Source organism: Petaurus breviceps, unplaced genomic scaffold (genome assembly GCF_028583685.1).
Source record: "Petaurus breviceps papuanus isolate PSGF00001 unplaced genomic scaffold, PetGlider_PUasm1.0 138, whole genome shotgun sequence".
Taxonomy (NCBI): domain Eukaryota; kingdom Metazoa; phylum Chordata; class Mammalia; order Diprotodontia; family Petauridae; genus Petaurus; species Petaurus breviceps.
In genome coordinates, this window is record NW_027185694.1 from 22,016,990 (window position 1) to 22,035,625 (window position 18,636).

At 40.9% G+C, this 18,636-nt stretch overlaps 2 protein-coding genes across 4 annotated transcripts in view; one reads left to right on the forward strand and one right to left on the reverse strand.

Annotated features, from left to right (window-relative positions):
• Positions 1 to 611, reverse strand: part of LUC7L (LUC7 like) — a 47,440-nt gene extending 46,829 nt beyond the window's left edge. For 2 of the 3 annotated variants that reach the window (XM_069107753.1, XM_069107766.1), the window contains exon 1: positions 350 to 611. In XM_069107753.1, coding sequence (XP_068963854.1) covers positions 350 to 410 — 61 coding nt within the window. In that variant the 5' untranslated portion in view covers positions 411 to 611. The remainder of the gene's footprint in view (positions 1 to 349) is intronic. The other variant, XM_069107763.1, reaches the window with a different exon arrangement.
• FAM234A (family with sequence similarity 234 member A) overlaps positions 1 to 18,636 on the forward strand; it is a 96,484-nt gene that overhangs the window by 14,823 nt on the left and 63,025 nt on the right. The gene's annotated exons all lie outside the window — the stretch shown is intronic.

The window sequence follows — 18,636 nt, forward strand, 5'->3', positions numbered from 1 at the left end:
GGGGGAGAATCCGGTAAGTAAGACGCCCAAGCAACAGCGACATCGGCCTCCAGGAGGCAGAATCCGGGCGGGAGACAAAGGGGCCCAGGGCCTGGGCCTCTGAGCTAGGCCAGACGACGCCGGGAGGCCAGAGGCGGCTGCACAAAAGGCCCGGGAGGGCGAGGGAGACAAGAGAGGGAGCCCGGGTCACCTGGGGCGCACGCGCAGGGCCGAGCAGGCCGCCTTCCCGCCGCCCCCCACCTCACTTCGGGCCGCCCGGGCCCCGCCACCTCCCTCCAGCACCCCCCCCCCACCTCCGATCACCGCCCGCCATTCCCAGCCGCAGGCTCCTCGGCCGCTCCCTACTCACCGTCCCGGGCCGTGCCCATGAGCTGATCCAGCAGGGCCCGCATCTGCGCCTGGGCTGACATGGTTGGATGCGGCGGGTGGGGAGAAAAAGAAAGCCGCTGGGGACCTGGCCGGAGTTTCCTCTCACGGCGCCAGCCGCAGTGGCGGCCTTCCGCTGCTGCGGCTCCTAGACAGGTCGTGTCGGCCTCGAGAGCTCTACTTCTCTCCAGCTCGCTCCTTCCCTGCGGCTGAGGATGATGGGAGGAAGTGCGTATGCACTGGGAAACAAAGGCTTCTGGGTGTTGTAGTTCGGTTGAGGTGGGGTTAATGGATTGGGTGGGACTTTTCACGCTCTAGTTTCACTGGGTAATGGTAAGGCGAAAGTGCTCAAATTTCTTTGACGCAACTCAAAACTCTGACGTCTTCTGGGGGCTACTTCTCCGATCTTCATACTACACTGTACTTAGAAGGGTTTAAAAAAAAAGAATTGGATAAGAACTCACTATTTGACAAAAACTGCTGGGAAAACTGGAAAATAGTATGGCAGAAACGGGGCATAGATCAGTAGCTTACATGGCATTCCAAAATAAAGTCAAAATGGATACACGATTTAGATATAAAGGCTGATACTCTAAGGAAACTAGAAGTGCAAGGAATACTTTACCTCTCAGATTTATGGAGAATGGAAGAATTTATGACCAAACAAGAGATAGAGACCATTATTGAAATGCAAAATAGATCATTTTGATTACATTAAATTGAAAAGTTTTTGTACAAACAAAGCCAATGCAATCAAGATTAGAAGGAAAACAAAACTGGGAAAGAATTATTACAACCAGTAATGGCCTCATTTCTAGTTCACTCTGAAGCTCCTAGATTGGACCACAATAGGTCCCTATCCAATCTCCACTTCTAAGCCCTCCTGGCTTAGAGTCAATGTCAATGGTAACTTTCTCTTTGAACAGCAACCCAGTCCTTCCCCTCCCATCTTGATTGTTTTTTTCTAATTAAAGGGGCCATCCCTGTGCTCACTTCTTAAAGAGGCCTATTCACTGAATGGATGTTACCTCATTCTAAGTGAGTATGTGAAAAGACCTTAGCTTAAAAGGGCCAGGGTCTCCCACTGCACCCTGAGTCATCACCAGTTGTCCTGATGAATATCAGGTCACTGGATCCAGATGGCTCTGGAGGAGAAAATGAAACTGGTGACCTTGCACAGCCCTCCCTCACTTAAATCAAAGTCAAGCAAGTCATGTCATCATTTCCCTGATGCCATCATCCTCTTTAAAAATGAAGGACAAACACACAGCAAGAAAACTGAGTCAAATTAATAAGAATACTAGTCACTGTCCAATTGATAAACGGTCAAAGGATATGAACAGGTAGTTTTCAGAGGAAGAAATTAAAGCTAACTATAGTCATATGAAAAAAAAATGTTCTAAATCACTATTGATTAGAGAAATGCAAATCAAAACAACTCTGAGGTACCACATTACTCCTGTCAGATTGACTAACATGACAAAACAGGAAAATTATAAATGCTGGAGAAGATGTGGAAAAATTGGAACACTAACAGTAGAGTTGTGAACTGATCCAACCATTCTGGAGAACAATTTAGAACTATGCCCAAAGAGCTACAAAAATGTGCATACCCTTTGGGGCGGCCAGGTGGCTCAGTGAGTAAGAGCATGGGGCCCCAGAGTTGGGATGACCTGGGATCGAATCTGGGCTCAGATACTTAGCACCACACCCAGAAATAACTGGCCATGTAACCTTGAGCAAGTTACTTAACCCCAATTGCTAAAAAAAAAAATGTGCATACCCTTGAACCCAGAAATACCACTTCTAGGGCTGTATAGGACCCACATGTAACAAAAATATTTATAGCAGCTCTTTTTGTGGTGGCAACAACTGGAAATTGAGGGGATGCCCATCAATTGGGTAATGACTGAGAAAGTTGTAGTATATGAATGTAATGGAATACTATTGTGCTATAGCACTATATTTATATTTCTTATAAGAAATGATTTCTATTTTTTATAAGAAATGATGAGCAGGTGGACTTCAGAAAGACCTGGAAAGACTTATATGAACTGATGTTGAATGAGGGGAGCAGAACCAAAAAAAACATTGTACAGTTACAGCCACATTGTGCCATGACTTTTATAGACTTGGCTTCTCTCAACAATGCAAGGTTCTAAGACAACTACAAAAGGCTCATGATGGAAAATGATATCCACATCTAGAGAAAGAATTAGAGTCTGAATGCAGATCAAAGCATATTATTTGCTCTCTCTCTTTTGTTTTGTTTTGTTTCTCCTCTCTCTCATAGTTCATTCCATTGGTTATAATTCTTCTTTGCAACATGACTAATGTGAAAATATATTTAATTGAATGTATATGTAGAACCTATATCAATTTGCACATCATCTTGGAGAGAGGGGAGGGGAGGAAAAGCTTCCATAAAAGCTTGTGGAACTCAATGTTGTAAACTAAAGATAAAATAAATTATAAAAAAAAATTTGTAAGAATCAATTCAATTTCACAAGCATTGCTTGAGGACCTACTATGTGCCCAGAAGTTCTGCTTCATAGTGTGTTTAAAAAGACAAAACTGGAACAGTACCAACCCTCAAGGAGCTTACAGTTTCCCAGAAGGGAACTAACAATACACAGACAAATAAGTAAATACCAAAAAGTACAAATTAACATTAAGGAGGAGGAACTAACAACTGGAGGTAATCAGGAAAGAAAAGCGCTCAGGAAGTTTCACTTGAGCTCAGCCTGGCTGGGGCTTAGAAGCAGAGGTGAGGAAGAGTGAATACTGCAGGCCTGGAGGACTAGCAGTCTGTGCAAAACCATGGAGGCATTAGAAGGTATGTCTTGTAAGGAAACTTTCTGCAGTTAGGGCAGTTTCACTGCAATGGAGAGTGCCTAAAGGAGACTAATGTTATAATTTTTTAAAACAGCATTTATAATATAGCACTTTAAGGTTTGCAAAATGCTGAGGCCAACAGAAGTTTGCCCAGGGTGATGGGGAAGGGGGAGGGGAGAATAGAGGATAACATTTATATAGCACCTACTATGTGCCAGGCTCTGTGCTGTGTTTTTTACAACTATTATCTCATTTGAGCCTAACAACCCTGTGAAGTTTGTGCTAATTTTAATCCACAGACAAGAGGGAGAGTTGGGTAGAACACGTGGACCCCAAAGGTAGAAAGCGCCAGAGGTACTAGTCTTCCCTGGACATACCCTGCACCCCAAAGCCATGATCCTCATAAGTATGAGGAATTGCACAAGGATGTTATTCGAACCCAGGAGTGCAGAGCACCATGAATTAGCAGTCCATCTCCTTGACTACTCTGCCATCTCTTCCATAGTAAGCGTCAAGGGTCTGAAGCCAAATTTGAACTCAAGTCCTCCTGACTCCAGGGCACCACCTAGCTGTCCAGATGTTCACAGGAACTATTTGGGCCCAACCTGTAGTAGTGCATTTGTATTGGTCTGAAGAGTTTGTATTAGTCTGAACAGCCACAGGCAGACTCATAGAAACTTGACTCTAGCATAGTGATGTCATTTTGGCCCTCCGAAGGACAACAATCCATCCAGACAAAGGATAAGGGATTCTTATAAAGGAATACTCCCACTCCCCCACACCCCTCCACACCCACACCCACACACACTCACAAACACCCCCCCAGCTTGAGTAGGTTTCCCCAGTTGGGTGGAGTCTGAACAAGATGGGGGAGAATCCAATCTCATTATCAGCCCTATTCTTCAGAGGTTGATTTGACCTACTAGAGAATGAGGAAATAAGAAGGGAAAAAATTCTGGATCTCCCCAATATTAACAATTGGTTATTTAAAAATCATTTATCTCAGTGTCAAATTGAATGTCAACTCTGATAACAAATGATTAAAGAGTCACAGAAGTTTTGCAACCATTGTTAACTCCAAAAATACCAAAGAGTTCACACAGGTTAAAAGCAAAAAGATTTATTTATTTTTAAATTTTTTTGCCATTCAGATCTCTGGTATGTACTGTATAAGTGGGCAGTGCCAAATGCTTTCCTTTTGTAGGACTGCTTCCTCAAAGTAGGGCTATAAATCTGGAAGAGCCAGTTTCTTAGGAAAATGGAGACTAACAGAGGTGCGCTCATGACATCATAGAGCTAGAAGAGATCCTTCCCTTTTCTAAGTTATGAGACTGAGGTTAAGTGCCTGGACCAAAGTCAGGAAGATGGTAAATGGCAGAGACAAGATTTGAAATCAGGTTGTCATTAACTACCAATAGCACTGATGGCTCTGCTCCACTGTCTTCCAATGGTCTTGATTATTTATGGGCCTAAAAAGTGCTTTGCATTTTTTGCTGGGTTAATGAAACTTGTCTTATATTCAGTGTTTTGGTAGATTAGGTACTTGTGTGGGAGCTGAAGAGCTTCAACAGACAAGCCAAATCCTGATGTTCCCATGGGAAATACTGGATGGGAGCAAAAATCATAAAGAGAAGTCCTCTTCGATTTGAACCTGGTCTGTGTGAGCCCATAGCTGTATCTATCCTCCGTTGAGAAGAGGGATGACATGATCAGACCTGGGCTTTAGGAAAATCGGTTTGACTGCTGTGTATAAACCAGAGGCAGAGAAATCAATTATATGGCTATTGCAGTTGTCTCGATGTGAGGTGAAGGCCAGCAGCAAAGTAGTGGTCATGATCTGCTGGTTGTCCTTTGCTCTCGAAGAGGACTAAAATGACATCACTATGTTGGAGTCAAGGTGCAGTGTGTCCAACTGTGGCTGACTAGACCAATATGAACTTGAAAAGCCATACCACAGATTGGGCACAGATAGTTCATATGAACAGTTGGAGTGGAGATGTCTCCAGATTTGCATATCTTACATTTCTCTTGAGCTACTGCAATTCTGCTTTGCTCATAGAGCACAGTACCTTTTTTGATGTGTGTAATGTAATGCCAAAAGAAAGGCAACTTCCCAGGTTCAAAATACCAGCATAGGTGCTCTCTATTTTATTCAGTGACAAACCAAGAACAGAGAAGATCAAAACATGACATCATTCAAAATACAGCATTTACTAAGTGTGATTAAATAATCTCCAAGTACTACCCCACCCCAGGATCTTCCAATCATTCAATCAATTACAAAGTCCCTGTTCTAAATACTACTCCACCCCTAGGCTATACCTTAATTAAGTCCACCACAAAACCCCTCTTCTCAAATGGAGATTAGTTTCCAAACATAGGTAAAGTACCTTCATTTGTCAATCACAGAGCACAATAAGGTCAAAAGTTCCCCACCTCCTGGATCACAATTGAATCTACCCCAGAGTTACATCAAGTTTAAACACAGCACTTAATACCCAAATGGAGGTCTTTTCTTCATCTTGACACGAGGCAAGTTCTCAGCAATCTTAGTTCCTGGGGAGACAAGGCTTAGCAAGGCCATAAGATACATTGCCAGTCCCTTCATGAATTCATCCTCTGTCTGTAGAACAGTTCTAGAACCCCTGAACACATTAGCAAAGCCCTCTCCCAGGATTTCTGTAAACATACAACAAGAAAATCCTTCTTCAGGGCTTCTGAACCAACAGAAAGGGTCCCAGACCCCTGCAACAACAGCACTGTCCCTCACCAGTGGACAGTATTCACTCTGTCTGCAGGACAGTCTCCAGACCCCTGCAACAACAGTACTGTCCCTCACCAGTGGACAGTATTCACTCTCTGTCTGCAGGACAGTCTCCAGAGCTCTTAGCCAACAGCCAGGTTCCAGGACTTCTTCAACAAAAGGACTGTCTTTCACCAGTGGACAAATCTGGCAAAACAACATCAAAACAGACAGACAAAGTACCAGCAAAACAGCCATGTCTCCTCAGTCCTTGGCAGCTCAGGGGGCAGGTCTCAAAAGTCCAGGGCAATTCAAAGCGGCCACCAGCAATTCTCTTAGTCTCTCTCTCTCCACGAGGTGCTGCTTCCAAAAAAAATCTCCCGCCTCTCTCTAGTGTCTCTCCAAATCTACATCACCAGCTCCTCCCAGTTCAGGACTTTCTTTTCACATCAACAAGCCCATCCCACAGGTGGGATTAACAAACTCTGGGTTTTAACACAATCAATTTGAAAACCAAGCCAATACAGGGGAATCTTTAATTGCCATTACTATCACATTGTGGTACACTGTGTGGGGCAGTCCTTTGACATTGTCTCACCTGGCATGCAATCAATTCCAAAGTTCTTCAGAGAGAACTTGAGAGTATCCTTGCATCACTTCTTCTAACCACCAAGTGAGCTACCTGCTCTTTGTTAGTTCTCCATAAAATAGTCTTTTAGACATTCAAACAATGTGGCCAGCCCAGTGGAATAGTGTTCTCCAAAACAGAGTTTGAATGCTTCACTTGGCATCCACCAGAAACCTTTCCCAACCCATCTTAATTCTAGTTCCTTCTGTTATTTATTTCCTTTTTATCCTATGTATAGCCTGTCTGTACATATTTGTTTGCTTGCTATCTCCTCCACTGGATTGTGAGCTCCTTGAGGGCAAGAACAGGCATTTTTTTTTGCCTCTTTTTGTATCCCCAGAACTTAGTACATAGTAGGCACTTAATAAATGTTTATTGACTGATTGACATATATGAGAGATGTTATGAAGGCAAAATCATAGAACTTGGCAACAGATTGGATATGAGGAGTGACGAGTGTGTGAAGAGTCAAGGATGGCACCTAGGTTTTGAGCCTGAGTGACTGGGAGGGTGGTGGTACTTTGACAGCAAGAGACAACTTAGGAAGGGGGAAGGTTTGGAGGACAACACAAAGTTGTTTTGTATATATTGTGTTTAAGATGTTTATGGGGTTATCCAGTTTTGAGATGCCCAACAGGCAATTGGACATGGTAAAACTGAAGGGTTAGAGAGAGGCAAGATAGATCTAAACAGATGTGAGAATCATCTGCATAGAAATGATAAATTAATCCATATACCCTCATAAGATAACCCAATACAATAGTAAAAAGGAAGAAGAGAAGAGGGCCTGGGACAGAACCTTGGAGGATATCCATGGTTATTAGGCTTAATCTGTAGAAGGATTAAGCAAGAGAGACTGAGACGGAGCAGTGAGACAGGTAGAAGAACCAGGAGAGAGCAGTGTCAGGAAAACCAAGAGAGTAGATGATCAAGACTGCAGGGATAATGATAACAGCTAGCATTTATTTATATAGTGCTCTAAGGTTTGTGAGAGCTGCCAGCTAGGTGGCACAGAAGTAGCTAGGTGGTGCCATAGTGCACAGAGTGCTTGGCCTAGAGTCAGGAAGATTTTAATTCAGATCCAGCTTCACTTTCTAGCTTTGTGAGCCCAGGTCAAGTCATTTAACCCTCAGCCTGCCTCAGTTTCCCGAATTGTAAAATGAAGGATAACAGCATCTACCTCACAGGGCTGTTGTGAGGTTCAAATGAGATAACAGTTATAAATCAATTAGTACCATGCCTTAAGGACCATGGAAGATAGTAGGCACTTAATACTTATTCTCTTCCTTGTTTACATGGTCTTCACATCAGCCCTGGAAAGTAGTTGTTTTTTTAATCCCCATTTTACAGATGATGTAACAATTTGCCTTGAGTCATACATTTAGCAAGTGTCTGAGGGAAGATTCATTCTTAGGTCCTCCTGATTCCAAATCCTGAATGCTAGTTATTGTGCTGCCTAGAAGTCCCTAAGAGAACTCTGAAAAGACTGAGGAAAAATACCAGGTCTGGCAATTTACTTTGGTGGGAGGAGTTTAGAATGAATAATGAGGTAAGAAGTCAGATCGAAGAGGGTTAAGGAGGAAGTGATGTTAATTGATTTGCCCAGGGTTAATTAATCAATTGATCAGTAAATGTTTTTTAAGCTCTTACTAGATTCTAGGCTTTATGCCAGGTGCTGGTGATACCAAGAAAAAGCAAAATCTCCCTCTAGGAGCTTACATTTTAAAAAAGAGACAACAAGGGTGCTCATAGACCTTAGGTACATAAAAACAAGATAGTCTTAGAGAGGGTAGCCTCCAGAAAAAGGCAGTATTTGAGCTGAGTCTTGAAAGAAACCGATGGCTCCATATTACCTCTGGGAGGGGACCATCACTGGTCTTCCTGATGTATATCTTGCCACTGGACCCAGATGACTACAGACGAGAAAGTGAGGTTAGTGACTGCATAGTCTTCCCTCACTTAGATCCAATAATTCACTTGCAAGTCATAGCATCACCTTCCTAATGCCATGGTTCTCTTCAAGAACAAAGAAAAAACAACAAGCTGTGAGTAGGATGGGCTGCCCCACTGGGGACCCAACTGGCAAGTTACAGCTGGGCAATGCAGCTCCACCCTTTTTTCTTCTTCCTTTCCTTCCTTTTACCTTTTCCTTTTCTTTTCCTCCTTCCTCTCCCTCTGTCCACATAGGGCATAAAACGCTGTGTCCAAAGGAATGTAAATTTTGACTACTGAAACCTCACAAGATATCTTGGGGTTTATGGGTAATTTTCTTTCTTAAGGATCATGACTTAAACACAATTCACTCTGGCTATCATTGATTGGCCAACAATAAGTCCTAGCCCAAGCCCCACTTTAGTGGTCATTGTTTAGGCCTTGATTGGCTCAGAGTAAATGTAAATAGAAATTGTTTCTGTTTCTGTCAGAAAACCTGAGGATCTTCCCCTCCCAGAGTTTTTCTGGTGTCTGAATAAATGTTTTGCTTCTGTCTTATACATGAAGAGTCTGTTATATTTTTATGATTGAGCACCATGTGGGTATATTTACAGTGACCATGGGCACTGTAAATATTGCATTAGCACTACACTTGCCAAAATAGTCTTCCAAAAGCACAAGTCTATCACTTCCCTGCTCAAGAATCTTCAGTGGCTCCCTATCATCGCTATTAGGATAAAATATAAACTCATAAGCTTCCTATTTAAAGTGCTGTTTCCAAACTACCTATCAAGCTTATTTTACACTCCCCCCTATTCACATGCATCTAAATTTTGGCCAACATAGCCTACTTGCTTCTCCCTTCCAATCCTGTGCTTCTGCACATTCTCAGTTACCATTTTCTTAACCTGCTAATCATTTTCCAAATCAATTTTTCTCTTAATGATTTGTAGTGTATTTTCATATGCTTTGGATAGTTTCCATTTCTTATTTTGAAAACTCCAAATCACTAAGAGAAGTGTGAGGTTTTACCTAAGACTTCAAAGAGTCAGAGATGATAAAAAACAGAAATTACTACTGTTGAAGGGACAATTGGAAGTCAGGGTGTTAGTGAAGCCACACTCACCATTGGTTTGTCCATTCTGGAAATCAATTTGCAATTATGTTGCTAAAAAGCAAAAAGTTGCTAAACTACTTATAGTGTGAGCTAGTCATCTCATTGTTGGTCAAATATCTCAGAAAGGTTCTAGATAAATAGATATAGATATGTAGAGAGATATTTATCTGTAAGTAGATAGATATAGATCAAAATCCTCATAGTCACTGTCACTTTCTTTGTAGTAGTGAACAACTAGAAAAAATAGATATCTACTGATTGGGGAAAATCTGCACAAACAAAATGTGGATTGTGAATATGATGGAATATTATTGTACTATAAGGAATAACAAATATTAATTATTTAGAGAAGTATGAGAAGATCTGCATGAACTGATAAAAAGAAAGCAGAAACAGAACTCTGTGTGTGTGTGTGTCTGTGTAATTACGATATTTTGTTGTTGTTCAGTTTTGTCTGACTATTCATGACCCCATTTGGGGTTCTCTTGGCAAAGATATTGGAGTGGTTTGTCATTTCTTTCTCCAGTTCCTTTTACAGATGACAACACTGAAGCAAACAGGACTAAGTGACTTGCCCAGGGTCACACAGTGTGATAGTAATGGCAATTAAAGATTCCCCTGTATTGGCTTGGTTTTCAAATTGATTGTGTTAAAACCCAGAGTTTGTTAATCCCACCTGTGGGATGGGCTTGTTGATGTGAAAAGAAAGTCCTGAACTGGGAGGAGCTGGTGACTTAGATTTGGAGAGACAAGAGAGAGGTGGAAGATCTTTTTGGAAGCAGCACCTCGTGGAGAGAGAGAGACTAAGAGAATTGCTGGTGGCCGCTTTGAATTGCCCTGGACTTTTGAGACCTGCCCCCTGAGCTGCCAAGGACTGAGGAGACATGGCTGTTTTGCTGGTACTTTGTCTGTCTGTTTTGATGTTGTTTTGCCAGATTTGTCCACTGGTGAAAGACAGTCCTTTTGTTGAAGAAGTCCTGGAACCTGGCTGTTCGCTAAGAAGGCCTGAGACTGTCCTGCAGACAGAGAGTGAATACTGTCCACTGGTGAGGGACAGTACTGTTGTTGCAGGGGTCTGGAGACTGTCCTGCAGACAGAATGAATACTGTCCACTGGTGAAGGACAGTACTGTTGTTGCAGGGGTCTGGGAGCCTTTCTGTTGGTTCAGAAGCCCTGAAGAAGGATTTTCTTGTTGTATGTTTACAGAAATCCTGGGAGAGGGCTTTGCTAATGTGTTCAGGGGTTCTAGGACTGTTCTACAGACAGAGGATAAATTCATGAAGGGACTGGCAATGTATCTTATGGCCTTGCTAAGCCTTGTCTCCCCAGGAACTAAGATTGCTGAGAACTTGCCTCGTGTCAAGATGAAGAAAAGACCTCCATTTGGGTATTAAGTGCTGTGTTTAAACTTGATGTAACTCTGGGGTAGATTCAATTGTGATCCAGGGGTGGGGAACTTTTGACCTTAAGTTTGGAAACTAATCTCCATTTGAGAAGAGGGGCTTTGTGGTGGACTAAATGAAGGTATAGCCTAGGGGTGGAGAAGTATTTAGAACAGAGACTTTGTAATTCATTGAATGATTGGAAGGTCCTGGGGTGGGGTAGTGCTTGGAGATTATTTAATCACAATTAGTAAATGCTGTATTTTGAATGGTGTCATGTTTTGATCTTCTCTGTTCTGGGTTTGTTACTGAATAAAATGGAGAGCACCTATGCTGGTATTCTGAACCTTGGGAAGTTGCCTTTGCTTGGTATTACATTACACACAGCTAGCGTCTAAGGCTAAATTTGAACTCAGATCTTCCTGCCTCTAGGCCCTATGCTTTATCCATTGTGCCATCTAGCTGCCCAAAAATTACAATGAAGACAATGGCAAAAGACATCTAGACTTTGTCAACCCTTCATGATGATTGCTATGAATTGCATGGCCAGTACAGGTCTAATGGAAACAGGACTTATTTGTTCAGTATTTCCACAGAGCATATTTATATTTGGGGGGAGACTAATTAGCCTAATGGGCTATTTCAGTGCTTTAAGTTTTTTTTGCTTTTGTTCCCGTCGATCTTTTAGTCTTTTGCATCATATTCATTTTATGTGGTAGGTGAAATAAAAAGCTTTTGTTTAAGATACTCATATTGTACATTGAATATCTTCATTGGAGAGGACCCTATTATCCACATTTGGGGAGTCCTAGGCATATGCCATACTGAATTAAGTTTTGTTTTAGAGACCTTCCTGGAGTTTTACTCAAGGGTAGTGCCTGGCATAATGAACCAAAGACTGACTGTTATTAGGGCTATGATGTCAACAATTCATTTCAAAATGTGGTTTGTAATTTTTATGACATTTCTTATATTTACTTCTTTAGAATTTTGTTACTGGAAGTGCTCTCCTTCCTCTATGGAATGTAAATGAATGATACTGCTTGTTGTAGAATATTTACATGCATATACACATTTGTATGTAGCAATATTCAAAATGGAGGCCTTTTCCCCTATATTAGGATCTTTGTGTACTGGAAATTTATTTCTCCCTCCTCTGAAGAATCTGAGTAGCATTCTTCTTCTTCTTTTTTTTTTTTGGCAAGGCAATCAGGGTTAAGTGATGTGCTCAGGGTCACAGAGCTAAGTGTCAAAGTGTCTGAGGTCATATTTGAACTCCTCTTCCTGACTCCAGGGCCAGTGTTCTAGCCACTGTGCCACCTAGCTGCCCCTCTGAATTAGCATTCTTTGTATCTTCCCAAGGGAAAAAAAACTAAGTACTTTCATAAATGGGCCTTTAATTCTTACTTGAAAAAACTGAACAATCCTTCTGTCCTTTTCCTGTGCTCCCTGGGAAGACACATACATGTATTATAACCATATAGTTTCAAAAATACATCTTATTGTTATTTTTTATTTTTACATCGCCAACATTTCCCAATGTATCCCACCCATATTCCCTCCCAAAGAGCCATACTTTATAATAAAGAATTTTTAAAAGAGGAAGAAAAAAAGTTTTTGGTTTACTTCATTTTATATCTTTTTACAGGACTCATGCTTCTCTCTAACTATGATATATATGAGTTCTTATTTTATTTCTTAATATTATATTTATATACCATAATTTATTTAGCCATTCCCTAATTGAGGAGCATCTGCTTTGTTTCCAGTTCTGGCTACTATAACAAGTGCCACTATAAGTATTTTGGTGAATATGGAGCCTTTGTCATTGACTTTCTTGAGATATAGGTCTGACTGTGGAATTTCCAGGTCAAAAGGTATGGACATTTTTGTAACGTTTTTCATATAATACTAAATTGTTTTCCAGAATTGCTAGACCACTTTACAATTCCATCAATACTCATCTTTCCATAACTCTTCAAACATTGACTGTTCCTATCTTTTGTTATCTTTGTCAATTTACTATGCATAAGGTTTCATATTTTCAAAGTTGCACATTTTATCTTTTGTAATTGTCCCTATTCTTTATTAAGAATGCATCTCTTATCCATACCTGTGAGGAGAATATGATCTTTTTTTTAAAGTAAGCATTTATTTCATGCTTACTATATGCCAGACACTGTGTCAAATGCTTTCCATATATTCTCATTTGTTCTGCTTCTTTTGTAATTTTTTATAGTATGACCCCAATATTAAAGTCACATATCTATTTAAAATGTATTGTGGGATGTGGTGTTAAGACTACTTTACATTTTCCCAGCAGTTTTTATCAAATAGGGAATTCTTTCTTTCCTCCTTTCAAAAAGAAAGTTTCACTTAGTGCAATACTTCTAAAAAGATATCACAATACAATGAAAGATTTAAACCAAGGCCTCAGAATTTAATACAAACACCAAGACCAAATCCTAAAGTACCCATATTACATCTCAAAATTGTCCTCATTACCTTAAAAAGAAAAAGCTTAAAGCAGGTACTTTACAGGATAATAAACGAAATAAACTAGGACAAACATGCCAAATGTTCTACTTTAGAATCGTAGACACAGCTCCTACATTTGTTTTACAAAAAAAGCATGTCTCCCAACATGCATCTCAGTGTTCCATGTAAATGTGGTATAAGAGCAACATTTAAAATAATTGAAACTGCTTTAACCTAAGTACACTTACTGCTTAAGTATACACCCACCACATAACGACCTTGAGAAAAGCTCAAACTGTTTAACAGTTATAGACTTTACTCAACTTGGTTATTACATCCAAGATGAAAGTTTTTCTGTGTTGAAAAATACTGAACCTGATTTCATTTATAGTAAATATAAATCATAAGCTTATATTACAAAACTATTAAACTTTGGGGTGTGTTTTTTTTAAGTTGACCAAGAGTCAGTGATCAGGATTACATTTTCCATCCACCACTCATACTAGATGTGCTTAACATCCCTCCCATTCTGTTTACTCCCATAGATGCATGGGGGATTTCTCTCTTAACTAAGTTATGCTTTATCTTCTTAATCAAACACTTGTTTATCGAGCTAATTGTTCCTGATTTTCCCTTTTCTAGTCTTTTCTATTGGTGGTTTTGATAACTGCTGCTTATAGTATCATTTGTGCTCTAGAAACAGTATTCCCCTTTGTCTCTACAGCTTTTCATTATTTCTCTTGATATTCTAGATCTTGAATTTTCCAAATGAATTTTGTTAGTATTTTATCAAGTTCTGAAAGTACTTCTTTGATAATTTGATTGGTATAGCATTGAAAGTGTAAATTAACTTTGGTAGTATTGTTATTTTTATGTTATCGGTATAACAGTGATAAGTACTGAATATTCCTCCAGATATTTAAGTTATTCTCTTTTTTTTTGCTTTTTGGAGGGGAGAAGGCAGAGCAATTGGGGTTAAGTGACTTGCCCAAGGTCACAGGGCTAGTAAGTGTTAGGTGTCACAGGCCACATTTGAACTTAGGTCCTCCTAACTCCAGGGATGGTACTCTATTCACTGTGCCACCTAACCATCCCAAGTTATTCTTTATTTAAAGAACATCTTGCAATTGAATTTATTCGGATATGTTGTGTTTTGTTAGAATGATCCCCAGATGTTTTGTGCATTTTGTAATTTTTTGGAATGATATTTCCTTTCTGTTACTGCCTCTTGAATTTTGTTATTACATAGAAATGCAAATTATTCTTGTGGGTTTACTTTGTAAACTGCAATTTTGCTGAGGCTATCAGTTTCTCAATTAGTATCTTTGCTTATTCTTTAGGATTTTCTAAGTCCTCCTTAATAGGCTGATCCTTCACCTAGAAGATGGTCATCTACCTGAGAGCCAGTGGGGCTTCAGAAAGGGCTGAGGAACAGTCGATATGGTGTTTGCTGCCCAACAACTCCAATAGAAATGCCAGGAGTATCAGGATGACCTGGAGATCGAATCCCGGGCTCAGACACTCAGCACCACACCCAGAAATAACTGGCCGGGTAACCTGAGCAAGTTACTTAACCCTGACTGCTTAAAAAAAAAAAAGAAATGCCAGGAATAGAACAGAGGTCTGTACATAACATCTGTAGATCTGACCAAGGGCTTTAATACTGATAGTCTAAGGGCTTATGGAAAATTATGTCAAAATTTGTTTGCCTGGGTGGAGTCAAGAAGTCAAGATGGTGGAGTAGAAGCAGGACCTCCGCTGGGCTCTGGCTTCCACCTTCCCCAATCCATGTAAAAGGGGACTCTGAACAAACTTTGGAGCTGCAGAACCCACAAAATGACACAGAGAAGCTAACCTCCCACTGAGGACAGCCCAGCAGGCCGGCAGAAATCAACCAGCGCAGAGCTCTGGGAGCTGAGCCCAGCCCCACACTGAGGCTTTAACCCCAGGGTGGGCCTGACCAGCTGTGGGCTGAAGGGACTACAGATCAGCAGCAGCTGTGGCCATTTCCAGATTTGTCAACACATAGATGCGAAGGAGAAAGTTAGAGGTCAGTACAGTCTGGACTTTGGGACCCAGTAAGTGGGAGTGCATGGCTTTTGCCCCTGGGGCGAGAAGCCGCTGAGATGCTGGCACAGACAGCCAGTGCCACGTGGCAGCTTCCACTCCTGGCCTGCAGAGTGTAGGGGGACCAAGCACCAGTCTGAGGGGTAACTGCTCTTGCTTTAACCTTCTTGGATATGGATTGCAGTCTAGGGTAGAAGTCCTAGGGTGTGTGTCCAGCTTGCCAGAGCGTGTGGAGACTTCAGAGAGGGCACCCATCTAATACCTCCAGCAGCTGAGAAAACCCCAGTGTCTGGGATGAAAGCTCCCCTGTCTGGTGGCAGAGTCCTACTGTGGCAAAAAGCCCAGGGGTCAAGTGACTGAGGGGTGACATGACCAGGAAAAGGAAACAAAGCAGACAGAAGATTCCAACATTACACTCCTATTTTGGGGACAAAAAGGAGCAAAGCATGGAACAGGAGGAAGACAGAGAAGTCAGAACTCCTGCACCATTTCAAAGGAAAATACGAGCTGGTTACAGGCCATAGAGGACCTTAAGAAGCAGATAAGAGAAGTGGAGGAAAAATTGGGAAGAGAAATGAGAACGATGCAAGAAAATTATGAAATGAGAGTCAACAGCCTGACTGAGGAAAATTATACCTTAAAAAAACAGACTAAAATAGACTAACTCAAATGGAAAAAGAGGCTCAAAAAGGCAATGAGGAGAAGAATGCCTTAAAAAGCCGAATTTGCCAGATGGAAAAAGAATCTCAAAAGCTTACTGGGGAGAATCATTCCTTCAGAATTAGATTGGAGCAAATGGAAGCTAATGACTTTATGAGAAATCAAGATGCTGTTAAACAGATCCAAACAAATGAAAGAATAGAAGGCAAGGTGAAATATCTCATGGGAAAAACCACTGACCTGGAAAATAGATCTAGGAGAGATAATTTAAAAATTATTGGACTACCTGAAAGCCATGATCAAAGTAAGAACCTAGGAATCATCCTCCAGGAAGTTCTCCAAGAAAACTGCCCTGATGTTTTAGAACCAGAAGGCAAAATAGAGGTTGAAAGAATCCACCAATCACCTGAAAAAGATCCCAAAAAGAAAACTCCTAGGAATATTATAGCCAGGTTCTGGAATTCCCAGATCAAGGAGAGAATATTACAAGCAGCCAGGAAGAAACAATTTGAATATTGTTGGAACACAATCAGGATAATTCAGGATCTGGCAGCTTCTACACTGAGGGATCAAAGGGCTTGGAATATGATATTCCAGAGGGCAAAGGAGCTGGGATTAAAACCAAGAGTCACCTACCCAGCAAAACTGAGTATCATGTTTCAGGGGAAAATATGGTCATTCAGTGGAATAGAGGACTTTCAAGCATTCTTGCTGAAAAAAAAAAACAGAGTTGAATAGAAAATTGACATTCAGATACAAGAAGCAAGAGAAGCATGAGAAGGTAAACAGGGAAAAGAGATCATAAGGAACTTATCAAAGTTGAACTATTAACATTCCTACATGGAAAAGCAATAATTGTAACTTATGAAACCTTTCTCAGCAGTTGAAGGGAATAGAAATATATATGAGGGTATATGGGCATATGAATACATATGTGAATGTGTGTATATATGTTTACAGGTATACATAGATAGAGGGCACAGGAGCAATAATAGGAAGGGATGATACTTAAAAGGGGAAATTAAGAGGTTAGAGAGGAATATAATGAGAGAAGGTGGAGACAGAATGGGGTAAACTATCTCATATAGAAGAGGCAAGGGATAATGGTTACAATGGAGGGGAAGAATAGGAAGGCAAAAGGGAATGGGTCAACCTTATTCCCATTGAACTTGGCTTGAGGAGGGAATGAAATACACACTAAATAGGGTATCTCACCCTACAGGAGAGTAGGGGGGAAGGGGATCAGAGTGGGTATGATGGAAGAGAGGGCAGGCTGGGGGGAGAGAAGTGGGGAAGCATCCACTTTTGAAAAGGGATGGGATCAAAGTAGAGAATAGAACAAGTGGGAGGTGGGATAGGAGGGAGGGAAATATAGTCAGTCTTTTACAATATATCTACTATATTATTGTTTTGCATTAGCCATACATGTACAACCTATATGGAACTGCTTATCTTCCCAGTAAGGGTGGGGGACAAAGGAGGAAGGGAATGAATCTGGAATTCAAAGTTTTAAAATCAAATGTTTAAATATATATATACATATATATGTATACTATTATTATTATTACTATTTTACATGTAATTGGGTAATAAGATATACAGGCACTGGGGCCTGGATATACAGCCACAGATCCCCTGGAAAAGTCAAAAGGGGTATGGGAGAAAATATGGAAGAGAGCAGATTGGAGGAGGGGATATCCTGTGGGACTGCTATTTTGGAGCGGTAGGTAGTGGAAAAATGGGGAGAAAATTTGTAACTCAAAATCTGGCAGAAATGAATGATGTAAATCAGAAATAAAAAAAAAATGTTTTTAAATTTGGTTGCCAGGAGAAGCTAATCATCACTGTATGTCAATTTCATGGCAGCATGCTTGCCCAGGTTCTAGATAATGGACAGTGCTCTTGTGCCTTCCCAGTCACCAATGGAGGGAAACAAGGCTGTGTGCTTGTTCCCATGCTTTGTAGCATGATGTTTTCAGACATGTTGTCATATGCGTTCAATAAGGATGAGCACAGCATCAAAGTCAGCTACTTCATGGATAGTAAATTCTTCAGTTTGAAAAGACTACAACCCAAGACCAAAGTGAAGGGAATGTTGGAGTATGATTTTCTGTTTGCAGATGCTTGGTGCACTCAATGCAGCCTCTGAAGCTGAGATGCAACAAAGTATGGGTCAATTCTCTGTTGCCTGTGCTAATTTTGGCCTAACAATTAACACCAAGTAAACACAGGGGCTCCATCAGCCATCACCACACCATCCGTCCATGGAACCATGGGTCACAGCAAAGGGAGAGGTTTTGAATGCTGTGGATGAATTTACTTACCTTGGTAATATACTTTCCAGGGATGTACACATTTATAATGAGGTTGATGCACTCATTGCCAGAGCTAGCTTACTACTTGGGAAGCTTGGCAGAGAAGAAGTATT